At 27.8% G+C, this 25,072-nt stretch overlaps 5 protein-coding genes across 5 annotated transcripts; 2 read left to right on the forward strand and 3 right to left on the reverse strand.

Moving 5' to 3' along the window:
• The first annotated feature begins 296 nt into the window (after positions 1–296).
• LOC132925812 (piggyBac transposable element-derived protein 3-like) lies at positions 297–1,641 on the forward strand. Its single transcript, XM_060990175.1, has 2 exons — positions 297–450; positions 968–1,641. The coding sequence occupies exons 1-2, from the start codon at positions 297–299 to the stop codon at positions 1,639–1,641; spliced, it is 828 nt and encodes a 275-aa protein (XP_060846158.1).
• Positions 1,642–4,229: 2,588 nt separating this feature from the next.
• LOC132926493 (uncharacterized) lies at positions 4,230–6,514 on the reverse strand. The gene is given in 2 exon segments (XM_060990858.1): positions 4,230–5,859; positions 5,943–6,514. A coding segment is annotated over 1 exon segment (1,557 nt). The 5' UTR covers positions 5,847–5,859; positions 5,943–6,514; the 3' UTR covers positions 4,230–4,289.
• A 3,615-nt stretch (positions 6,515–10,129) lies between these two features.
• LOC132926314 (uncharacterized) lies at positions 10,130–11,201 on the forward strand. Its single transcript, XM_060990664.1, is given in 6 exon segments — positions 10,130–10,283; positions 10,379–10,433; positions 10,522–10,710; positions 10,836–10,963; positions 11,061–11,170; positions 11,172–11,201. Coding segments are annotated over 5 exon segments (474 nt in total). The 5' UTR covers positions 10,130–10,283; positions 10,379–10,416.
• A 7,931-nt stretch (positions 11,202–19,132) lies between these two features.
• Positions 19,133–21,760, reverse strand: LOC132925813 (zinc finger MYM-type protein 1-like). The gene is made up of 3 exons (XM_060990177.1): positions 20,537–21,760; positions 19,643–20,419; positions 19,133–19,162 (listed from the first exon to the last, which is right to left on the reverse strand). The coding sequence occupies exons 1-3, from the start codon at positions 21,758–21,760 to the stop codon at positions 19,133–19,135; spliced, it is 2,031 nt and encodes a 676-aa protein (XP_060846160.1).
• Positions 21,761–22,126: 366 nt separating this feature from the next.
• On the reverse strand, positions 22,127–24,271 carry LOC132926886 (uncharacterized). Its single transcript, XM_060991309.1, has 3 exons — positions 23,365–24,271; positions 22,787–22,918; positions 22,127–22,330 (listed from the first exon to the last, which is right to left on the reverse strand). Exons 1-3 carry the CDS (start codon positions 23,554–23,556, stop codon positions 22,169–22,171), a joined length of 486 nt encoding a protein of 161 aa, XP_060847292.1. The 5' UTR covers positions 23,557–24,271; the 3' UTR covers positions 22,127–22,168.
• Between the last annotated feature and the right edge of the window lie 801 nt (positions 24,272–25,072).

Raw genomic sequence — 25,072 nt, forward strand, 5'->3', positions numbered from 1 at the left:
TAAATAAAACCAATGTTATTCCAAATTAAACTAGAGATCTCAAACAAATATTACAAATCGTTATAGATAAGATGATATTTTTTTTTATTTATTAAATGTACACTAGAATAATGTACTCAAAGTAGGACATTCGGTAAATAACCATCACTATTACAATTACATATTGACGCTCAACTCCGTCTACGCGTGTCGTATTTTTTTGTTATTTCTAATCGTAATTATATTTTTTATTTTAAAATAATAACTAAAACTAAAAATGTCGAAACTTACACCACAAGAAATTATGTCTTTAATACATGGTGGCAATACATCCGATTTTAATGAATGCAGTGACGATTAAATTTTTTTTTTATGTAAATGAATTTGAAGTCGATGCTATTAATTGGGATGAACTCGACGTACTTCAAAGAGAGCTGGAAATAGCAGATAATTCAAATGACCAAGACTTAAGTATGTTAGTGAATGAAAACTCGATTGACGATGAAAATAATCAGGTACCACATATTATAAATTCATCTATACAAAATAAATTTACTAGTGACTTTGCATGGGGATCAAATTAAAAATTTTCTAATAAAAGTAAGTTTATTAGAAAATCGACTAATGATTTTAATCAATACCAAAGAACTGAATGGATTATTTTAAGCATTTTATTCCCGATCAAATTATGGAAAACTTTTCGTTCCACACTAATTCTCGATACAACGGAACAACGTGGAAAATCTTTAAAAACTACAACAATTGAAATTAAAAATTTTTTTGGAATTTCGATTTTTATGTCGAATATGGGTTATCCACAAATTCGAATGTATTGGACCAAAGGAACTAGAGTTCCTTTAGTTTCAAATAATATGGCACGAGATCGATATTTTTTAATCCGCTTTAATTTGAAAATTGTCAATGATTTTTCCATCTCGGATGAAATAAAAAAAAAAAGATTTTCTCTGGAAAATACGACCAATTTTAGATAGTGTAAAAAATGGTTGTCTTCAATTAATAAGTGATACACATCTTAGTATTGACGAACAAATTATTCCGTTTACTGGCAGCACTCGATTAATACAATACGTCAAAGGTAAACCTAACCCCGAAGGACTTAAAAATTTCGTATTAGCTGATAAAAATGGCTTAGTTTTAGATATTTTTATTTATCAAGGTAAAAAAACTACAATTGATCATGACGATTGTGAATTTTCATTAACTTTGGCTGAATCAGTTGTGTGGCATTTAAGTGAAACAGTCCCACCCAAAACGTGTTTATATTTTGATCGATATTTCACCACTGAAAAATTAGTACAGATACTACTAAAAAAAAATTTTTTTTCTACGGGTACAGTAATGAAAAATCATTTGCCAAAAAATATAACATTAATGTCAGATAAAGCAATGATGAAATCAAATAGAGGTACTTCAAAACAATATGTGAGAGAAGATAAAAAAATGGTATTGGTAAAATGGTTTGATAATAAGCCAATCCATTTATTATCTTCGGAAAGTGATAAAGAACCAAAAGATACTTGCCGCCGATGGTCAAAAAAAGAATTTAAAAAAATTGATGTGGAAAGACCTAATTGTGTTAAAAATTATAATACATTTATGGGAGGTGTCGACTTGTGTGATCGCATGATAGCTCATTATTGAATGAAATCTCGTACAAATAAATGGACAATTCGTACAATTTTCCATTTTGTAGACTTGAGTATTGTAAATGCATGGATATTATACAAAATAGATTGTGAGAGTAAAAATATACCTAAGAAAAAACTTATGCCATTGTTAGATTTTCGCATTGAAGTAGCTCGTACTCTCATTGTTGATGGTGGAGAAGACACCTCCGTTAGCGATTGCGAAGAAGATAATTCACAAGAGGAAAATAGAGGCTGGTATAATAATTTACCACCAAAAGAATTTCGTAAAAGTGGACAACATTTACCAGTAGCAGAGGAACTTAATTTCCCTAATAGATGTCGTAGAGAAGGATGCAAATTTAAAAGTCGTATTAAATGTGACAAATGTAATTTATTCTTGTGTCTTAATAAAAATAACAACTGTTTATATAATTTCCAATTGAATTTATAATTAATACTTGTTAATATGTTTAATTTTTTTATAATAAAAAACTTATTGTATTTTTTTGTCAACTACCTACAGTTAGTAGTATAAAGGTTTTAATATTTTATTTTTTTTTAATGTTCATACAAGACGAGTATTTCTATTAAATTATATGAATTATTTTATTATCTTTTAAATTTAAGTATCTTTAGAGTCAAACTGTTACTTGTCAATTAGTATTTATTGCTTATTATTTTAAAGTTAAAATGTATTTTAATTAACTTAATTAAAAAAATATAATAATTTATTTTGAATTATTATTTAACCGTATGTAAACCTAATGTCCTTTTTTGAGGACAATGATTTTAAGTTCAGAAAACCATTGATAATTGTAATCAAATCGTATACAAATAGTATTTTTCTTATCCAATATATGTGTACAATAAAATGTAATAAGATTGGTCACACTGAATTGTTGAAAAATTTTCAGGTGGTTCGTCGATTTATTGCATGTCCTATTTTGTACACATTAGTTATCTGCAATGATTTTTAAATATTCCCTTCGGTCTGAAGAGGCTATACGATTCTAGATAAAATTCTCCTCTACATTTTTTATTATAGGTGTTTTTGCTTTATAACCCTTCAGTAAGCCGTATTATTGGAAGTACGAAACCATGTTTTACGGTAAAAAAAAGTATAATTACGCTCGGACATGTGCTGCGCTCATCGTCAGCGGCAGCCTTCGATACTCGGTCTTCATTCCTCCACCCCGCGTACAGTACCGTACCATAGACCAAAACGAGTTTTCTTATCGTGACCGCGCATGGTTTATAAATACTCAAATAATTATCGATACGTGAAATAATAATACTGAGTATGAATGTATGATTGGTATGAATATTATTGTTCGTATTTATATTCGTTATTCATATTATTTGCGCTACTGCTACTGTATAAAATCATCTATCGTAATGTTGAAGTTTTTCAACATATGATTAAAATAATTTTTTTTTCAATTGAAGTAGAATATTTTTTGTATTATAATTTATTGTTGATAAATTTTTTTTTTTTAATAAAAAAATTAAATCAGTAAAAATTTCACCTATTATTAATAATTGAAAAAATGTAAAAGGAAAAACAGGAATAACAATGATGAATATTGTTTTATATTTTCCTATAATTTAATTATTGTTCTCGTAAGTCTTAATAGGTATAAGTATAGGTAATATATAGGTAAATTTGTTAAAAAAAAATAATTTTAAATACATACGATTCAATTAAAATCTGAAATATTATAAAATATTTGACTCTCATGCACAATATGTACAAACATATTTTGTTACATATACAATAAGCAAACATAATTAAACACAAAAGAACCAGATAAACTTAAAATCATAACGTAATATTAGTTGGTAGATATAGATATAGATAAATATACCTATATATTATAGATATTATAATAGTTATTGTCACTTTTGATTCCTATCATTTTAAAATGATAAAAACATGACAAAACAATAATTAAAATAATCTCTATAATATCGAAATAATTATGTAAGGAAAAAAACAAAATTTAAATGTTTTAACACTTTATTTTTTACATTATAATATATATATATATAAATAAATATATGATATATTAGTACCTATAGGCTATAGGTACCTAAAATCATATAATTATTACAAATTAAATATTAAATTATAATCATTTGAATATTATTATACAAATATATAATTACATAATTATTAATCGTATAAATAACAGACGTATTAAAAAATTATAATATATTGACTAATTATTAATTCACAAAAATCATGATTTAAATTTCTAAAACTTATATTTAACAAATATACAGATATACACTTAAAAATAAAATATATATAGAATATAATATGTATTCTTAAAAAATATATATAACTATACTTGCCTACATAGTGTGAATAAATTTAAATTTACATGAAATATAATTTTATTTTAAATTATTAAAGTGTATTATTATGTTTGAACCATGGGCTTAGGATAATAACCTAAATTTATATTTTCTAAAGCTGATTTTTTTTTTTTTTATACAACATTTTATACTTAAGTATAATAATATAACAGCTATTATCGTAATCAAATATTTATTTGTATATACAAACTCATAGGTTTTTTCTAATGTAAGTGAATTTAATAATTTTTCTTGTTGATCTAATTTTGCGTTTATTTTATCGAAAGACTCTTTATCAAATTTTTAATTTTTAATTTCATCTAAATGAATGGGTTTCGGATATAGTCGATTAACTGCAATATTACAGCACGAATCATTTAAAAGGCTTAACTCTAAAGGTTGTGTTACAAATGACGATTCTAATATTTGTTCTGTTATTATAACGCCCTGAGTCGTTTGAGCAAGACAACCAGCTTTCAGGAATAATTTACCAGAACTTTTTAATGTTAGCCTATGAATAAAAGATCGTTTATTACAAATTATCGTGATTATAGTAGGCTTTACACATACAAAGTACCAATTATTTTTGAAATATGATGGGTACCATAACTCTTTTTTAAATTCAGTGATATAAGTATCACATTGGGTAGGTTTGGCTATAGAATTTTTTAATATTTCTGTTACACAAATGGGATCAGTAACACTATTGTGTATGATTTCATTAAAACCACAAACAAAAGTGTTAGCAACTTTTACACAGTTATTGATATTAGACCAAATAAAATAATTTGTCACCAAATCGTCTGTTATTAAGTACATTGGATTTTCAGTCATATGTATAAATTGTCCTAATTCATTGATTGGAACATATATCGGTAGAATATAATATAATTTGAAAATGTCGATGATACATAATGGAATTTTTATTGAAAATATTAGTCTATCGTTCATTGGGTGAAGGTCTATGTGTAATATTTTGTATATTTCTTGTATATTATCTTCATTAAATTTTATAGGGAATTGTAAATTTTCCGGCAGGATATTTTCCATTCGTTTTATTTCCGACAAAAACTGATCTGGTGTAATTATAAAAACATCCAATTTATTCGTTTGAACGTTTGAAATTATTCTTTGTAACCTCGTTACAAATATATCTAATTCACTAATATTATTTTCAATCAGGGATATTAATCTTAGAATAATAATTTGTTTATTTTCGTCTGTTAATTCAATACTCATGGTGTTAATAGTGTTTTCAATTTTTTTCATATTTTAATCAAATAATATTTTATTGTCATTAAATGTTGTTATGGTTTCATTAAAATTTGTTATTGTGCTCCTTAAAATAGAAACTTGGTCTTCAACTATGTGTATCATATCTTTTTGATCATTCTCTAATTTGTTAATCGAACTATCATACCTTCTTACATCATCAGCGTCGGCAATGCCGAACATCCACTGTAATGCCGAACCCCCAGATTCAAATGATCGCTTAACCTTTTTACTATGCCTAGCCATTTGTCTAATAGTCTGTGTATCTGTATTAATTTTTTTTACACGCTTCTCCAACTGATTTAGAGTTATTTGGTATGTGTTATTAATTGCAAATGAGTTGATTGATTTTAACATGGTATTTACATCGATAAGGCTATTGATTAGATATTTTAAATCTATAAATGTATTGATGGTCCAACTACTTTTACATAATTTACCTTCTCCTATTATCTCGTACTGTAATCCTGGACTATTGGTGGTAAGAGTGAGGTTATAAAATGCAGCATCTCGATTTTCACTGGAAATAATATGATTGGTCAGCAGCAATAGTAGCATGGTACGACAAATCATATTCCAGGCATCCATTTTTGTTGTAATTCTATGATAAATAATTTTTATACTATTATAAAATATATATAATAACAAAAATATGTATATAAATTATAGGTATTTCGTACTTACTTGGTTTATTATTTTGACGTTATATAGGTACTTTAGCAAAATTTTATCGCAACAAGTATGATAGATGTAAAAAATATTGTACGTATTTTACAAATACAGCTCTATATTGAAGTGTAGTACACCGACGTAAGACGTTCAAACGTTTGTTATTGGTATCAATAAAGAACACGAGAATTGCGTGATTTATAATATTACTGTTTTATTGAATTTAACACTAATTAATTGTATATTTGCACACTAATAATTATAAGATATTCTGAGAGGCACTGATTAAAAACTATAAGAGGTTCTGCTAAGACTATTAAAAAGATGCTTTGCTGAACAACACGGCTGTTGCTCACACTCTAGACCAGACTCGACTACTGACCACCAACAGGGCCCGTCGTCACGGTCTCTCCGAGGCTCTTAGGATGTGCTGATCTAGCCCTTTTTGGTCACGTAGACCATCGTGGGAATCTAAGTGTTCTCACACTCATTTTGCCCGAGTCAACACATTCCAACATTATATACACTAGTCTTTTGGACAAGATAAAAAAAACTTATATAACTATACGCATACGCATATACATATATATATATATGCCTATACAGCAATATATTGACTATACAGCTATATATAGCTGGTCGTCCGTTCAAAAAGGGTTTATTCAGCAGATTCCTTTAATTTTAATATAATATGTTGTAAATAGCTGTAACATATAACAATGTAGTAAGACGTGATCGTGTGACTCGACTACACTAACTGTGATCTACTTTGGTCTGTTATTTTTATTTCTTAAAAATTGATATACAAAAATTGAAAAATGTTTAAGTCAAAAAATCAACAATGCAATACGAAGGATGTAAAAGTGTATTTTTTAACTAATTGTTTTAAAGTTAATTTATTGGAAGCTAAAAAAATGCTTAGGAACCCAACTAATGTATCAAACGTTGTTCAATGTTCAAAACTTGAGCCACAGCCAGGTAAGTGGTATATTTGTATAAATTGTAATCAAACAGAATTTACCTCAGATGGCATCGAATGGCAAGTAACAGGCACAAATGTATTACCAAACGATAAAAACCCTATTGTGCATGTCGAATACTTTGCATCGGAAAATGTACACAAAAGTATCTTTAAATTAGTTGAAAAAAATCGATATAATGCAATTTTAATCAACTATGTGGAATCTTCACACTTGAATATTACTAACTCACCGAAAATTGAAACTGAAATCAAAAAACCAAAATCGTTTGTTTCTAAAAAGAGATCTATGAAAAGTATAATGAAAGATCGTTTAAAAATATTCAAAAACTTAAGTAATGAAGAAATAATGGATAATCAATCAACTATTGAACTAATTAAGTAATCATAACTATTTTTTAAATTACAACATAATATTATGTCATATATTGTTTTTTTCTGTTAGAAACAAAAATATTGACTCGCCCACTTTAGGCGCCGATAACTGTCTTCCAGGTACTTCGACATCAATCCCTACTTCCGATTGGTAATAATATACTAAACACTTTATGTACTTATTATGTACAATACTATATTACTATATACTTAATATTTTAGTTAAAAATAATATATCTATTAATTAATTAACTGTTTTATAGTACAAAGGGTGATATACCACTATTGATAAGTAGTACACCATCAAATAGAACTTATATAAATGCCAATGATTTGGATATATCGAATGTGGAAAGTTACGAACTTACAACTTCTTGCGATAATACTCATAATAATCCGTAAGTTAAATATTTTAAACATATTTTTATTATTTGTAAAGAGACAACTAGCAGTTTATTTAAATTTTTATTAATATTATGGTGGTGTTGCTACAGTGATTTTTGCATTAGTTCACCACAAATAGCGAGTTGTGTAGAATTTACAGCAGAGACAAGTACACCAAAACTGAAATTGCAAGTACAAAACCAATTTGATGAACCTGAATTAACTGTTAAACTACGGCTACTGAAATAAATTCATCTTTCGAGTAAAATTTATATTAAATCATATAGTAGTTTTTTATGTATTTTAAATAAATTGTAGTGTAGAGTCTAGACAATATTTTCATTATGTATAGGTTTGTTAAAATCCATGTCGAATTTATTGACTCTCACGCACTGACTGTCAGTTCAGTCTCAGAGGTAGAAAAAAGCCTCATGTAAGAATTTTGTTACCATCCGTAATGTTTTATGAATTAAAATTTAAATTAATTACCTATATATTTATCTAGTGAAAGAGCAGGTGAAATAAATGGGTGTAGGATTGTAGACATCGGATATGTTTTTAGTCAAGTTCTTGATTGTACTCACGAAGAAATGTATGGATGTAATTTTATGAACATGGAATATATATCAGAATTTAGGAGAGGTTACTATTCACAATTTTTGTTCAAATGTAAAATGTGCAATATTCAAAAAAAAATATATTCTTCAAAATTTAATGAAAATCTTCAAAATCAATGGTCAATAAATAAAGCTATTGTAAATAGCACTATTGCAATTGGTAATTAAAATATTGATTTAAATGTAATGCTTTGCGATTTTGTTTTAATTAAATAGTAATTTATTGTACGAGTAGGAATTGGCTATACCCAACTAGCCGAATTTTCTGCTGGTTTAGAAATACCATACATGTCTGCAAAAATGTACCATTCATTTAAGTCAGTTCTCCAAGATGATATTAAAGGCACAGCTTGGTCAGAAATGAAAGCGGCAGGAGATGAAAAAAGAAAATATGCTATAGAATCGGGTTCTGTTGATAATAATGGTATACCACTCATTACAGTTGTTGCGGACGCTCAGTGGTCCAAGCGGAGCTATAAAACAAAATACGACGCTTTTTCCGGAGTGGTAAGTGTTTTAAACAATTTAAAAAGTACATAATAAAATAAAATTCAAATAACTATTAATTAAATTAATAGACAAATCTATAACTAATCTTAACTAATTTTTACGTGACTTTAGGCAAGTATTATTGGATACAAAACAAAAAAAATACTTTTTGTCGGAATCAGAAACCGATATTGCGTAATTTGTAAACGTTCTTCTAATAAAAATATTGAAAAACCTATACACACATGCTTCCTGAATTGGAAACACGGTGCTACAAGTATTGAAGCGGACGGAGTAGCCGAAGGTTTTACCAAGAGTTTCGAAATGCATGGCGTTAAATATTCAAAATTAATTGGTAAGATACAATTACGTTTATTACATAAATAAAAATTTATAATCAAATTTTATGAATTTTTAACAACAAAATAACTTTAAATTTATGCGATTTTATCATATTTTGTTAAAAATTGAAGAAATAAAAAAAATGTGACCGACGATTTTTTTAATGGCAATAAGTACAACTTATGAACATTCTTGTATTTTTCACTCCGTTCAGAATCTAAAAAAATGTTTTAGGTGACGGTGACAGTAGTGTCACAAAAAGGCTAAATGAAATACTACCGTATGGTCCGAGCCTAAGAGTCGAAAAAATTGAATGCAGAAATCATATGCTTAGGAACTATTCCCAAAAAATGTCTGCACTCACTAAACGGACAGAATTTCCTATTGCAATAAGAAAAAAAATTGCTGATAACCTTGTTAGGCTTAGAACTGATATAACCAAAGCTATACAGTATAGAAAATCTGAGGAAAAACCATTACAACAGAAAATTTTAAGTAAGTACCTACCTAATTTATGTTATTGTTTATTACATTTTATTTATTTATTTGGGGCTTTTTAGATCTTAAATACGACATAACCAACGCACCAAACCATCGACTTTTTGATTGCCATAAAAAATGTGCTCCTTATTTTTGCGAAAAATCTGCAGATAACTTAGTTGATAACTGCAAGACAAATGAAAATGATGGTATAGTCAAAGAAATTAATATAATTGTTTCTCGTTTGGCTAATAATGCAAAGAGTCTTATATTGGACGTAGACAATAACATTTGCGAACAATTTAATAGTGTTATTAATAAATTTCTTGGTGGCAAAAGAATAAATTATAATCGAAGGAGTTCTTATAATACAAGGATATTAGCAGCCGTGGTTAGTTTTAATTCTAGCGAGTATTTAAGAGCTGTAAAAAAACATATCACTCAAACAAGTCCTGGTAAGATAACATTTTTTTTTGAAAATTATTATTATATACAAATGTAAAATAACCTATTAATTATTTTTTTTGTTAGGAAAAACGGCTAAATCATTTTTGAGTAAAGTAATAAAAAAACGTTCTGCTTGCCAAAAACGAAGACGACTTTCGACCAAACTTAAATATAAAGTAAAACGACGACCAAAAGCTAGTTCCAAACCAGACGAACATTATGGTAACGCAGACATATTAGACGGTATGTAATGATAAGCTCATATATTATTGTAAATTGTAATAAATAAACTTAATTATATCTAATTAATAACTGTCGTATTGTTTACGTTATTATAGGTATAAGAGAAGTCGATGATCCATCATTTGTAAAAGATATGGAACAGTTTCTGAAGTAGGTACTATAGGCAAACAACGATATAAATACTGAATACCCAATACCTAGCTATTATTCGTTTTATTCAATAATTTCGTTTCTAAAGGACTTTATATGACGTCAACCGCACCACAGTAGAAGAAACTACAAGACATCAAGCCGAAAGTGAAAACTGGAGGGCAGAAAGGATGATTCGACTCACCGCTAGTAACTTTGGTCGTGTATGCAAAATGCGTCGTAATACTAGTTGCAAAAATATAGTGCATTCAATCTTATATCTAACATTCAATAACAAGTTAGTTTAATGTTATACACTTAAAATACCGCACTATAATTAAAATGTGCATTGTTAATATTAAGAATATTTTTATTTCTATTTCTTTTTTTATTTAATAGATTCTATATTTTTTTATTTTATAGGTCTGTCCAGTATGGTAGGGATATGGAAGACGAGGCAAAAACAAAATTTGAAGAAAAGTTCGGTTACAAAATAAAAAAATGTGGTCTTTTGATTGATACGCAAATTCCATATTTAGCTGCTAGTCCAGGTTTAACAAGATTTGATTTTCTTACTATTTTCTCTAGTATATAATAAAATAATTCATTAATTAATATTACGATATTTTTTTTTCAAAATTATTTTAGATGGAATTATTGGTGATACTGCTATCGTTGAAATTAAATGTCCTTATGCTACAAAAGACACGGAAAATGAGATGGAGGCTGTATCCACTGGCAAAGTTTGTTTTCTACTAAAAAAATACCTTTCCTTATTTATTTTTTTAAAACCTAATTTATTTAACACAGCTGAAGTATTGTTCCATCAAAGAAAACAAATTGGTATTAAGTAAAAATCATATTTACTACTACCAAATTCAAGGACAATTGCATATTTCTCAAAAGGAACAATGCTTTTTTATTATATACACGACTAATTGGATGTCAGTCCAGATAATAAAATATGATGATGATTTTTGGAGCACACATATGGTCGATAAATTAAAAACGTAAACATTGTTAGAATTAATATTGATTTAACTTTTGTTAAATCCAATATTTAGTTATTAATAAAATATAGTAAGTATATCAATATTCAATTTTATACTTATAGGTTTTATCTAAACTGTTTGCTGCTAGAAATCGTGGATCCTGTTTATAAATATAGATTTATGAAATCAGACATAAGAGAGTCAAAAATAATTTTACAGCAAATGAAAATCGCAAAACAGCTAATTAATAACAGATTAACGTGAAAGACGAAAAACAAAAATTTAATATTAATTCAATTGTGTTATTTTTATTTACTATGTTAACTATATTGATTATTATTATTTTATTTTATTTTATTTGAATTAGAAGTAATAAAGGTATAAATACGAATCAAGCTATATTGTATTACAGTTTTTACGATCTATATTTTAGTGTATATACAAATGCTAGCAGTAACTTAATTTAAAAAATAGAAGGTGGGTACGCGGCGCGCGGTTATCAAGAAAATAGTACATTGCGACATATAAGTATTCAGAAGAACGTTCATATAATAATAAGCGACGCTCCCGAACGAGCAGCCGTCGACTGCGAATAGTGGGCGTGGCTTAACGCCGCGTGCTTGCGGATCGCGAAAACACCTAACAGCGCATTCTCTTGGACGTTGTATACGTTTCGCTTTGGGTGCCACGTCCTCTTAAGAATATAATGTAATATTATATTATTATATTATAGGTAGGTACATAATAAATGATTAAATTTTAAAATTTTATTTTTATTTATAAAATATTTAAAGTTATTGGTAGTAAATAGTGGTTATTGTTATTGTTTTGTTTGTGTCGTGTACTGTGTACTATATTTAGGGAAAATTATCGATTGACGGTCTATTTTTAATCCATTATGTTAACGGCATATCATAATACGATTTGTAGTGTAACACATTCTGAAATTTCTTACGCGGAACTGTTGTTTACGAATAGCCTATAACGTCATAGTCATAGAAGGGGTCACGTATTTAACTAGCGTTTGTAAGCACATTTGATATTGCTTACGCGAGAAACAAGTAGCGACCAGCTCGTAATCCGACGCGTTGTAGACTGTAGCCGTTTTTTCTTGTTTACACAGTACACTGATTACATTCTTTTAATACCCACGCCACGCCACTGATATGTACGTAATAAAATAAAAGTTTAATGAGAAAAAAAGTGTGACAAAATGAAATTAGTATACCTAACAATGATTCGTGTTTACTTGCTTACGCGTACCCATATAGCAAATGCGATACCTATATTGATATATATTTGATATTCAGTATATATTTTTTTGTACATTCGATAGGTAATATTCATACAATATTAAAAAGATAACTGAAAATCAATGTGTGTGTTTATATATTTCTATGATAAATTCACTATATCAAAAAAGTAATTTTCGCATAATGTATATTAGATATTTTAATTAATTTTTTAAATTATTGTTAATTTTTTATCATTCTCTCCCAATAAATAGTTCCCCAGCATTCACTAGAAATAACCTTGTAGGTATACCATGTTGTTAGCTATATAGTATTAGATTAATTAAATCAATTATTAAAGTTTAAGTTAAGAATAACATTATTATATGCTTTAACCACGGTAGATTATAGAGGTATACGCACAGCCGTATATTCATAATGCACACAATTGTCCCAGTGGATGTGTTTGAGTCAAGCATTAACCGGTAGATCGCGCTGCAATCGAGTGGCCCTAATTTTCATTTGTACAATATTGGGTATATACAAAATAATAATTGCAAATATAAAAAAGACATATTAATGTATTTTAAATTATAAACACAAACATTAACATAAAATTACATAAGAAATAAATATGTTTTCTTAAATGAATTAGAAAAAAAGAAATGAATATTAAGAATAGTACCTGTATAATAATAATAATAACAATGTCAAATATAATTTTGCTTAAGACAAAATGTATACATAATAATACAAATAAGAAGTTAAATTATAATATAAATAGATGTGTGCTTAATGCTTATGTAACATATAGTTTAGATTCTTTTTTTTGTCTCTTGATTTTTTTTTACAAGACCGATTTTGTTCCCGTTCATATTGTCTCATTCTCATACGAATATAATAATGTAAATAACTTGCTAAAACATTGCTTTTATGTTCATTGCATGGAAATTTTAAGTTCACATTTATAATAATATCTGTGAGTGTTTTTTCATAACAATCCGAGTAAATTACATTTTTTACAAAAAATTTCTCAGCATTTAAGAAAATGTCATATAAATAAATATTGCAATTCAATAAAAAAACTTTCGTTTTCATACTTACAAGTTCTGCCACAGCTAAATTGAAAGTATCTAGGTTGGTTAAAAAGGAACTAAGACAAGTCTCACATTTTGTAGTCTTAAGTAGACGACGACACAAATATCCTGAAGCATAATAAATTACAATTTCCACTAGTTCTAGTGATTTATAATTATTGGCTATTAAATCTTCTCCTTCCCAATCATCATATTCTACAATTGAATCTAAACAATTTTTTAGTTTTTGAAGGACAGTACTACCAGTATCGCCTCCAAAGATGCTTTTATAGTCATCAAAACTTATAGAGCTCTCCATTAGTTCATCATTATTGACTGAACAGTTACCAAATTTTGGAGGTTTTAATAATTTATATGTTGATATAAGACGATATAACTGTTGGAATGTAGGCATTGCAGGATGGTCATTTTGACCACCAGCTTGTCGTATTATACCAAAAAATTGCTGAAAAAAAAATTATAAATTATAACATGTTCAATTTTTAGAATTAAATAAACATTGCAATTAAAAAGGTGACATCAATTATATATTATATAATTGTTGACGAATATTAAGCATATAATTTTTGATGAATAATAAGCATATAATTGTTGACTTATAATAAAAATATATTTTGTGGTGCATACGTTACTCAAGTATTAAAAATTGGCAAGTGCATTATTAATTTACTGCAAACAAATTAAATACAATAGATAGTTTATTTAATACTTTACCCACAAAATATAAGATACAATTAATATCTTGTATTTTTAAAATCATGGCTGATTATAATACACCATGATTAAAATATACCCTTTGATTTAAATCACAGAATCAGGTAAATACTGTTACTTATTGAGATTAGTTTCAAACACGGTAGATCGGTAGATCTTAGAATCTACCGTAGTTTAAATTACAGATTTTTAACAAACTCTATAATTTATTGAAAATAATCTTTTTAAGTCCTTGTGTTATATGACATTAATTCATCTTTGTTTATCAATTCATATGATTTCAAAATGAAATAGGCTGTAAAATAAATTCAATTAAGTACAATATAGTAAATATTAGTGTAAAATTCAATAATTCAATAATTCAATCACAAAATATGTGTAAATACTAATAATAAATATACAAATGGTAGAATAGATTATAACCACAATAATTAAAATTAAATAAATATGCACATTTAGTTTTGAGAACTTAACATATTAAAACAATATTATAAATGTGACTTATTTCAATTTTATCCTGATTAGCTTTTGAAGTTAAAACATAGTCAAACCCAACACTATGAAGGTATTCAATCAAATCAACTGTTGAATGAAGAGTAACTCTAAGACCCTCAGCTGTTTCCTTCGATAACAATTGTTCAGGTGTAATAATTTTGTTTGAAACCTCCGATTCCCAACAGTTAAGCCAAGCTATACCATCTTTTATAGTCTAGAATAAAATATATTGGTATGGTATAATTATCAAACTATTACTATAGCAAATTTTAAATTAAAAAATAAATAATAATAATAAAACATTATTGTTATAAAACAGAGTTTTGCTCACATTAATATCAGGACTATCGTGTTTAATTCCTTCTCCAGGATAACGTCTGTTCAGGCAATCAAATAAATTATTCAAAAATAATGAAAATTTAGCAGTTGATTCACTATCTTCCAGTTCTTCAGTAAGACGCTCTCTGTACATATTTAATCCTACGTAAACTGACTTACTAAATATCTAAAATTAAATGAATTTTTTTAATATAAGAAAAGTTTATCATAATTATAATAGAAAAATTACCTGTGTCATAAATGATACTCTCATTTTGGCAAAACTACATGGGTTAACATGTGATTCAGTAAGTTTTGGACATACCCTTGTATTACCTGGTAGAATCTTTTCTTTATTATAAAGAATTTGGTAATGCCTCCAACAAACTAATCCAAAGCTAGTCTAAAAAGAAAAAAAATTAATTTTATACCATGGTAGATTATATCTACTATAATCTTCAATGATTATTTAGTAACAAATTTATTAGTAGGTTATAGATACCATAAGCTCTTTTGCTAGAAGGCGATTGCGAATGCATTTAAATAAGTGTGGTGTATCTGAAAGTACGAATATTTTTCTACTCTCGTCGTGAGGATTATTAAAAAAATGTTTTACCGCACCAAGTTCACCAGTTATTCCAAATTCTTTCCACATCCGTCTATTTGGTTTAGCTCCATCACATATTATCCCTGTTACTTTAGCACCAGCATGTTCAAGTAATAGGATTGCTTGAACTATTAATTTTGCCAAAGTCACACCATTGGTAGCACCTTTAGCAGCAAAGCATCCGATAGGTTGGAAGTAGTTTTCACAGAGAGAAGAAAAACCAAATACTAAAGCATGGTCAGCCAAAGCTTCATTTTTTGTACTGGCAATATCATCATTACCAAAGTCTACCACCCCTTGATATCGAAGAGTTTTTGGATCAGTCTTCAATGACTTACGAACACTCATTTCGTCAAAAATATGAACACCATACTTTTGTTGTTCAGTTTTTTAATTAATTTTTTTCTTGAACATTTCAAAGAATGCCGGATCAAATCCAAAATCCAATTTTACCAAACTAAGATGCCTTTTAATAGTTTGTACACAAGGGAGTGGCAAAATTTCATTTTTTAGCATAAATTTATACATTGCAGGACTACGAATCTGCATAAGCAAGCAAGTAAGCAACCAATCATTTGAATACCTTCTACTTGTTTTGGAATTAAATTTTCCAATTCGTAAACATTCATTTATTACCATACTTTGTGAAGAATTCAAATTGAGCGTTTTATATGCTGTTGTATAGTTTCTTCTGAAATACTATCAATTTTATACTTGTAGGATTTTACCATTTCTTCAAGTTGATTATTTTTGTGTAATAATCGTATTCTGGACTTTCTAATAGCCTGGCGTGTGCGGATTACTTTTTTTCTCTTTCCGGCACTTAATTATGTAGACAGTGACTTATTTTTACCTTTATCTTTATATGACCTATAAATTATATCATAAAATGAATATTATATTTTATTAATACTATTTTTCCAAAACTTTATTAACATACCTGGACACTTTTGAAGCAAGTGCTCTACTTAATAAAACACATTTAGAGCATATGCTCTTATTAGGCTCTTTAATTTGAAATACACATTCTACACTTTGCCAACAATTTAAAATATTTATGTATCCTTTTTTCATATTATGTACAGCATTATAGGAAATTACAGGTGAAACACCACGACAAATAGCAACAGAGTGTAAACTATAAACAATAGTTTTTAATTGAAAACTTGAAGTCACTTTTTGTGAAGTTTCAAATGGCTTTCCCAATATAAATGTAATAATTGCATTGGAGTTTTTCATTGTTCGAATTTCCTTAACAACTACAGACATTGGTTCTGACACAGTTCCATTTGAGCAAGTATTTTCATTTCATTTATTTGATATGAAACCCAGGATGGATCTGGTAATTCAATTGTCAATAAAGTATCCCAAACATTAAAAATAAGTTGTTCGTCAATACCAGATTCCAATGTTGATGAAATATTAGTAGTGTTTAATTCTATAAACAAAATATATTTTTTAAATTCCTTAAATAAGTCTCCAAATTAATTTATTAAATTTATCACATGTTCATAGGAAATCATAGTTAATTGAATATACATTACCCTGATCATATTCAGATATTTTAACAATAGATGTTGTTGCAACACAACTATCTGTATTTGAATGAACAACTCTTTTTTTTGTGACTTTTTCTTTTATTTGTGATCTTTGGTATACATGATAAAGGGCATCCAGGAAATATAGATGGAATTGCACCTTTAAGTAATTTTGGTCTTTGTAATGGAATCTAAAGGAAACAAGTCATAAAAGAAATTAAAAGACCTATTTAACTAATATGTCATAAATCTATGAACAAAAACATTTGTTTTTATACATGGAACTATTTCTAATAATATTCAAAATTAATAGGTACTATATTAAATAAAAACTAATTGTATTAATAAATTAGGCTATTATGAACACTTACAGAAATTTGTGATTCTCCGGCTCCAGATGTCCAAGCCTAAAGTACCTCATTTTTTTTAAAATGTTTTAAACATATATACGAATTTGGCCCAAGTTCAATTTCTCTTTTTGGTATAGCTTTTCTCCAGTCATCAAATAAATTGCCATGAGGGACTTTAAACATTGATATCTAATACATAAATAACATTTATTCTAACTATATATTGTAATAATAATTAATACAAAATATCTTACCTTTTCCTTACAAGAACTATACCCGGATTTACAAAACGCTACAAAACATTTCACCATACTTACAACTTTGCCTGATAATATAGAACACTTAATATTTAATATTTTAGTTAAACTGTTATAGTTTAAGCTCAACTTTAACTTTTGCTAAAATATTTTTTTTAAATTAAATGTTCAGAAAATTATTGTAAATTTAAACTGTAATATTAAATCGTGTTGAATACGTCTTGTAAGTTGTATTTATATAATCGCGAATGCCATGACTATGACCGTGAATAAATGAGGCCACTAGATTAAGGCGCGCTCTAGTGGCTAAACATTCTTAATATCACGTTTGATGGGACGGTGTTTTGATATCCGTGCGTACACCTCTATAATCTACCGTGGCTTTAACCTAGGTAACGAATACTATGACCGCTAGAGCGCGCAACCGGTATTTCGTTACCTCGACGATCGTGTCGACAATCATCACACGCGACTATATGTATTTCGTTAACCACATGGCCAGTCGTGGTTCACACCTTTTATTAAATAAAAAAATTATCCTCAAGACAAAAAATAACAAGTACATCTTCCTGATCAATCTCCAATACACTTCATTCATAAAAAGAAGAGAATAACTACCGAAAAGTCGCCAAAGGTCACAGCACACGAAAGAACATCTGCAAAAACAGTGAGTTGTTACCGGTGCAGATAAGGGACCCGGCCGCGACACTCAAATAAAATCTCACCGCCGAGCTGAAGAAGCCGGGACTAGGTCGGAATTCCCGTACAGTTGGAATACAGAGTATACTGTGCCTGTATTAACGCCGCTGTATGTTTTCCGGCTTAGACCAGTGACTAAAGCCGTCGGTCAAGTTAGCAAGGAGCCGCCGCCCAGCCAACCCGTCAATCAGCGAGGAGCCGCCGCCGCCCAGCCAGCCCAGTTCAGCAGCAGCCAACAAGCCGCATCTGATTCACCGGACCACTATCGACCTTTAAACGGTTGGAATATAGTTCACCTGTATTAACGCCGCCTCACACAGTAGGAGTACAGTCAGGGGCGTACCGAGGAGGTTATTATTGGGGGGGCCAAAGTTAATAGTTTGGCCAACTCAGAAAATTGATCCGGGACAACTTGTTATTGTTATTTTGTTGGAGCCATTTCATCATTAAACTATTAAAGATAAAATGCTTTAATTATTTAAGTAAATTAAAAATTCAAACTATAATACTAATAGATTATGAAAAAATATCCATTTTAACATTATTCCATTAGGTGCAATAAAATGATAAATAATAATAAAATATATACTAATTTAACATATTAATAGATGACCTAAAGGATCTTTAGGAATTATTGATGTTTTTTGCATTTTGTTAATTATTATTATTGTCTTTAATTTTCAATCTTCATTTATACAACTACAATTATTCACATATTATGATAAAATACTATTTTTTTTAAATAGACACAGTAAAATGGTTTCATAGTGAAACAGTAATAGCAAATTGTGTGTGTGTACTAAAAAAAAGAAAACAAAGTAAATAGTAAAAATGTATATTATTATTGTTATAAAAATTATTAATTCTATTATAAATATTTTTCATTATCATCATTATTGATTATTAGTATTCTTCTTTTTTTTAGAGTTGCCCATTTTTGAGCCATTTCATTTAAAGAAATTTTATCTACTAAATCTTTTTCAGAAGAAAGCAACATCAAATTATTTAATCTAGAGTCTTCTTGGGTTGTTCTTAAATAGTTTTTGACTGTTTTCAATTTGCTAAATGACCTTTCATTGCCAGCAACGGTTACAGGTGCTGTACATGATAAGCGACATAATAGATTGGCCAACGGCAAAGCAGTTTTCAATTCATGAGAAACTATTGCTAGGTCACTCATAGTGCTTTTATTTTGACATTGATCATAGAGCACTTCCAGTTCACACTGCACTGTTAATGGATCAATTTCAACATTATTTGGTAAAAATTGTATTGCATCTTGAATAAGAGTTTCCGTCAACAATTCTTTTGAAAATGGTGGTTTAAACATACTGTATAATGGCTTAATATCATTTATAGATTTCTCAAGATGATCTTTTATTAAACCATTCAATTTATCTAAGACCATTTTAAACTCTTTTCTATAAAATGAGTGAAAGGAAAATTCAGAAGCATTACTTCTATTACTGTCCAAATTTTTTGGTGCAATTCGACGACGGTGTCGTACAGAAAATTCTTTTTCTGCATCAACTTCATATTTTTTCAAAAAAACTACAGCACTTTGGATAAGGTTATCCATATTTTCAGAATCAGAATTTATAATATCTAATGATTTTAGAGTACTTGAAATAAATAAAGTAGCATCTGTTATGTTTAATTCAACTGATTCAAGACATTCAGTTAACAGTTTTAGTTTATACATAATATTCTTCATAAACATTAGGCTCACAACAAAATCAACAGAAATTAATTTTTTTGACAAGGAGAAAGCTGTATTTTTAGTTTTTTTATCAATTTTCTTTTCTTCAACAATATTATCCAATACATCAATAATAATTGGATATGATGTCCATAATGATTTTAAAGCTTCAGCACGTGCTGTCCACCTTGTTTGTGATAAATTTCTCAATTTAAGAGAATTTTCTATTTCATTTAGTTTGTTCAATAGAGGTCCATATCGTTTTGTACTTGATGAAAAAAAAACATATAGTTCTTGAACTATTGAAAATAAGTCAGATACTATTAAACTGGAATCACACGCATGCTCAATAAAAGTATTGATTCTATGGGCATTACAAGGAATATATGGAATTTTACGTCCAATAGCTTCAGATATTTTTTGTTGAGCACCATTAAATTGACCAGACATATTATTTGCAAAATCATATGACTGAAAAACTAAATTTTGAAGATCTAAATTATTAGTACGTAATGTATCTAAGATTTCATTAGCCATTCCTTTTCCGGTCTTGTCTACAATTTCACGAACTTCAAGCAACCTTTCTTCTGGTTTTCCTTTGTCATTAACAAAGCGGACTACAACAGATAAAATATCTTTGTGCGATAAGTCTGGTGTTGTATCTGCCATCACTGCAAATTGCCTAGCGTCATTAACTTTTTTTGAAATACTGCTTTTTATTGAACTTCCTAAAATATTTATAAACTCATTTTGAGATTTGGGACTCATATAATTGGTATGATATGGTCTAAATCTAGAAGAATCTAACCACTCTCTCAATAATGGACAATGTCTAGATATAAGATATATTATTTGTTTGAAATTTCCATTTTCATCATTAGCGTGACCTCTAAATGCTAAATTTTGTCTACCGAGAGTTTTGGCAACATCAAGTAAAATAGATATTACTTCAGTGTGAAAAGCACGGTCTCGTTCTTCTTGAATAATTTTTTGTCTTTTATTTTTATCAAGCATTATGTCAATATGATTATTTTTGTTCATAAAATGACAAAACTCATAAAGTGCCGCCTTATGTGTTTCAGAACCAAAATGTTTTTTTAACTTTCCAACATTGTTTGTCCCATTATTACCTTTCATTTTTTTCCAATTTTTCACTCCTATAACAGTCCAGTTATTTTCACTTTTTTCCCTTCCAACGCCACGAGGAAAAAGATAGCAAACATAACAGAACGCTGCATCCTTAACTATGCTATACTCTAAATGTGGGAATTCTTCAAACCATGAATATTTAAAACTATATTTTGCTGTTCGTGGATAAACATTCAACATTGGTTGATGAGGCCCCAACATTACTAAATACTGACGTTGATTATCAGAAATAATGTTTGTCCTTTTTCCTGGATCATGTTCAACTACACTATCAATCACTTCTACTTCAGATGCATTCCCAGATTGACTCTCAAGTTGTGTTGTTACATCATTACATTTTTCTAGTACAGAATTTGAAATTTTTATAATATTATCTATAGCTTCTTTTATTTCAACTACTATTTTGTAAGCATTTAATACTTCAGATTCTTGAAAATTGTGAATAATAGGTTTGCATAGTTTTATATAATCAAAAAGGTATCTGAATTGTCCAGCACAATTCAATACACTATTTGTTAAATCATTAGTTTTACTATTTTTACTTTCAGAAGTTGTTGATGGAAGACATTTTAGATTAACCTACAATTTCAAAGTTTTCTTTAATAAATTCTATGTTATAAAATGAAATATGGTACTTACATTCTCCAATAAGTTTATATGTTGGCCATTGCTGATGTCGTGGCTAACGTCATTCACATTAATACTAGCAACAGTTGACACATCATTTTTATCTATTAGAACATTAGTTGTACTTGCAAGTTCCGAATTAACCTAAGACAAATAAAATATGTATTTAGAGAGTTTGTATTTATTTAATAAATGGAAAATTATATTAAATACTATACATACAAGGAGCTGTTAAAAATTAAAAGAAGCAAGTTTTTATTATTATAAAATAATTTACTGTTAATAAATACATTTTTTTTTTAAAACTTATCTTAATGAATAAATACAAGTATTCATTTAAAGAAAATAGTATTCAACTACTATTTTGTAAGCATTTAATACTTCAGATTCTTGAAAATTGTGAATAATAGGTTTGCAAAGTTTTATATAATCAAAAAGGTATCTGAATTGTCCAGCACAATTCAATACACTATTTGTTAAATTATTAGTTTTACTATTTTTACTTTCAGAAGTTGTTGATGGAAAATATTTTAGATTAACCTACAATTTCAAAATTTTCTTTAATAAATTCTATGTTATAAAATGAAATATGGTACTTACATTCTCTAATAAGTTTATATGTTGGCCATTGCTGATGTCGTGGCTAACGTCATTCACATTAATACTAGCAACAGTTGACACATCATTTTTATCTATTAGAACATTAGTTGTACTTGCAAGTTCCGAATTAACCTAAGACAAATAAAATATGTATTTAAAGAGTTTGTATTTATTTAATAAATGGAAAATTATATTATATACTATACATACAAGGTGCTGTTAAAAATTGAAATGTATGTTTATAATAATAACATTTTTGTTATAAATTAAAAATTATAGAAGCAATTTTTTTTTATTATAAAATAATTTACTGTTAATAAATACATTTTATTTTATAAACTTATCTTAATGAATAAATACAAGTATTCATTTAAAGAAAATAGTATGTGACATGTAGGTACTAGGTGTCTGAGTAGGTATAAATAATTTTGGAACAAATTAGTAAAGTACATAATAATAATAAATTTTTAAAGATATTTTAACCAAAATATATTATAATATTATGTAAGTGGCTACATTAGGTAAGTAGTAGATACTATCAAAGAATTTAATAATAAAATAAGCAAGATAAAACTTACATTTTCTAATACATTTGATTTCATATTAGAACTCATGGATGCAACAAATGGATTAGCAGGAGCTCCAGGTACTTTTATTTTCACTCGTTTTCCACCATGAAGAGCATTTTCATGCTTTTTTTGAAAGTCATTATTAAAAATGCTTCCACATGACTCACATTGGACTTTTCTCCTTTTCCCCATATCTAACATTTAAAAGTAGGTATCTAATTAAGTATATAATTTTAAGTTCATATTTTTACAATGTCTTATGCCATGTGAATTAAATAAAAATTTAACGGAATAATATAACAATAATTACCTGTTAATGGCTGTTATACAATTGTATTCATCAATCAAAAATCACGCACATTAAATTAAACGATATTATTATATTAAATAAATAAAGCATAACGTAACCTATAATTTTTGTAAATAATAGTGGTTGCCGCTAGACTGCTGTACTGATCACAATATTACATACATATAACAATTAACAATAACAAATTAGATGCCATAGAAGAAATCAAGTCAAACACGTTCGGTTGTCTATTTATAGCAACTGGTACCACTAACATTGGGATTTATAATCTCCCTCGGCTCTCACCACTTTATATCCCTATTATTATTACTGACGCACTGATAACAATTTATAGCTTATTTTTCCAATAATAGCCTATAGATAATATAGGTTTGTTCTGTGGTAATTGATAATATTCTAGTCCAGAGTTAGTAGAATATATTATTAGTAGGCATACTAATAAGCTTAATTCTAGTCAACATCAAAATCATAATCGTGTAGCCGTATAGGTACAATTAATTATCAGTTGGCCATTATGTACTCAATATTGAGTATTGAGATTTTCATAAATGTAAAATGGCCAACTGAAAAGTTAAAAACAAATTATTGGGGGGGTATTATGACCACCCTACCCCCCCACTAGGTTCGCCCCTGAGTACAGTGTGCCTGTACTAACACCTCTGTGTGAGTGCCGGTATCCCGGTACCGGTGATTCTAACCGTGAGTCGTATTTATTTACATATATTTGTGTGTGAATTAATATTATTTTTTCATTGTACGTTCGAATGAACTAAAAGACATTTACATATAAAAGAAAATATTGTAATATATGTATATGTTAGAAAGTTTTGTAATAAACGGAAATTATTAGTCTTGAAAAACCGACTTATTACACCTATGATTTTTTAACAATATTTCAATTTTTATGCACGTTATGATGCGCGTGATGAACAACAATTTAAAAATGAACACATCTCACATTAAAATTGAAATATTGTAAAAAATCTAATAAACCCAGATAATTTTTTTAAATTTTATTCAAGTCTCCCTGTGATATAATATTGGTTAGTTATAGCCCTACTTATAATGAATAATATAATAATGATAATGTATGTTAAACTAAAGGAAAAATAATAATTATTAAAAGTAAAAACAAAGTTTTATAAAATAAAATGAAAAATATTTATTACAACTTGTAAAAAAAATAAAAAATAAAACTTTAAATCAGTTAAAAAAAATAACATGAATATTAAAATACATATAAATATTATTTAATAATATAACATTCCTTTTATTTTTGATTTAATAAAATAAAAAAAGTATTCTTATGATAGTAGGAACTAAAAAAAAAATACATTTGTCAATACTTCTGACTTAAACAATTTATAACAAAAAAATTTGGAAATTATATTTTCATTTTTATTTTCT

This window comes from Rhopalosiphum padi, chromosome 3 (genome assembly GCF_020882245.1).
Source record: "Rhopalosiphum padi isolate XX-2018 chromosome 3, ASM2088224v1, whole genome shotgun sequence".
In the NCBI taxonomy this organism is placed as follows: domain Eukaryota; kingdom Metazoa; phylum Arthropoda; class Insecta; order Hemiptera; family Aphididae; genus Rhopalosiphum; species Rhopalosiphum padi.

What these genes read in the sequence shown, in the direction of transcription:
- LOC132925812 (XM_060990175.1), top strand. Translation starts at nt 297, where the DNA reads ATGGTGGCAATACATCCGATTTTAATGAATGCAGTGACGATTAAATTT. An exon ending in TTCAAATGACCAAGACTTAA is followed by an intron (nt 451 to 967) that starts GTATGTTAGTGA and finishes GACCAATTTTAG; the next exon opens with ATAGTGTAAAAAATGGTTGT.
- LOC132926886 (XM_060991309.1), bottom strand. Translation starts at nt 23,556, where the DNA reads ATGTTAGATATGGGGAAAAGGAGAAAAGTCCAATGTGAGTCATGTGGA. An exon ending in AATCAAATGTATTAGAAAAT is followed by an intron (nt 22,919 to 23,364) that starts GTAAGTTTTATC and finishes TATTTGTCTTAG; the next exon opens with GTTAATTCGGAACTTGCAAG. An exon ending in ATATAAACTTATTAGAGAAT is followed by an intron (nt 22,331 to 22,786) that starts GTAAGTACCATA and finishes TATTTGTCTTAG; the next exon opens with GTTAATTCGGAACTTGCAAG.
- LOC132925813 (XM_060990177.1), bottom strand. Translation starts at nt 21,760, where the DNA reads ATGTTGGGGCCTCATCAACCAATGTTGAATGTTTATCCACGAACAGCA. An exon ending in CATATCCAATTATTATTGAT is followed by an intron (nt 20,420 to 20,536) that starts GTATTGGATAAT and finishes ATGTTTATGAAG; the next exon opens with AATATTATGTATAAACTAAA. An exon ending in ATGAAATGGCTCAAAAATGG is followed by an intron (nt 19,163 to 19,642) that starts GCAACTCTAAAA and finishes TATCTTTAATAG; the next exon opens with TTTAATGATGAAATGGCTCC.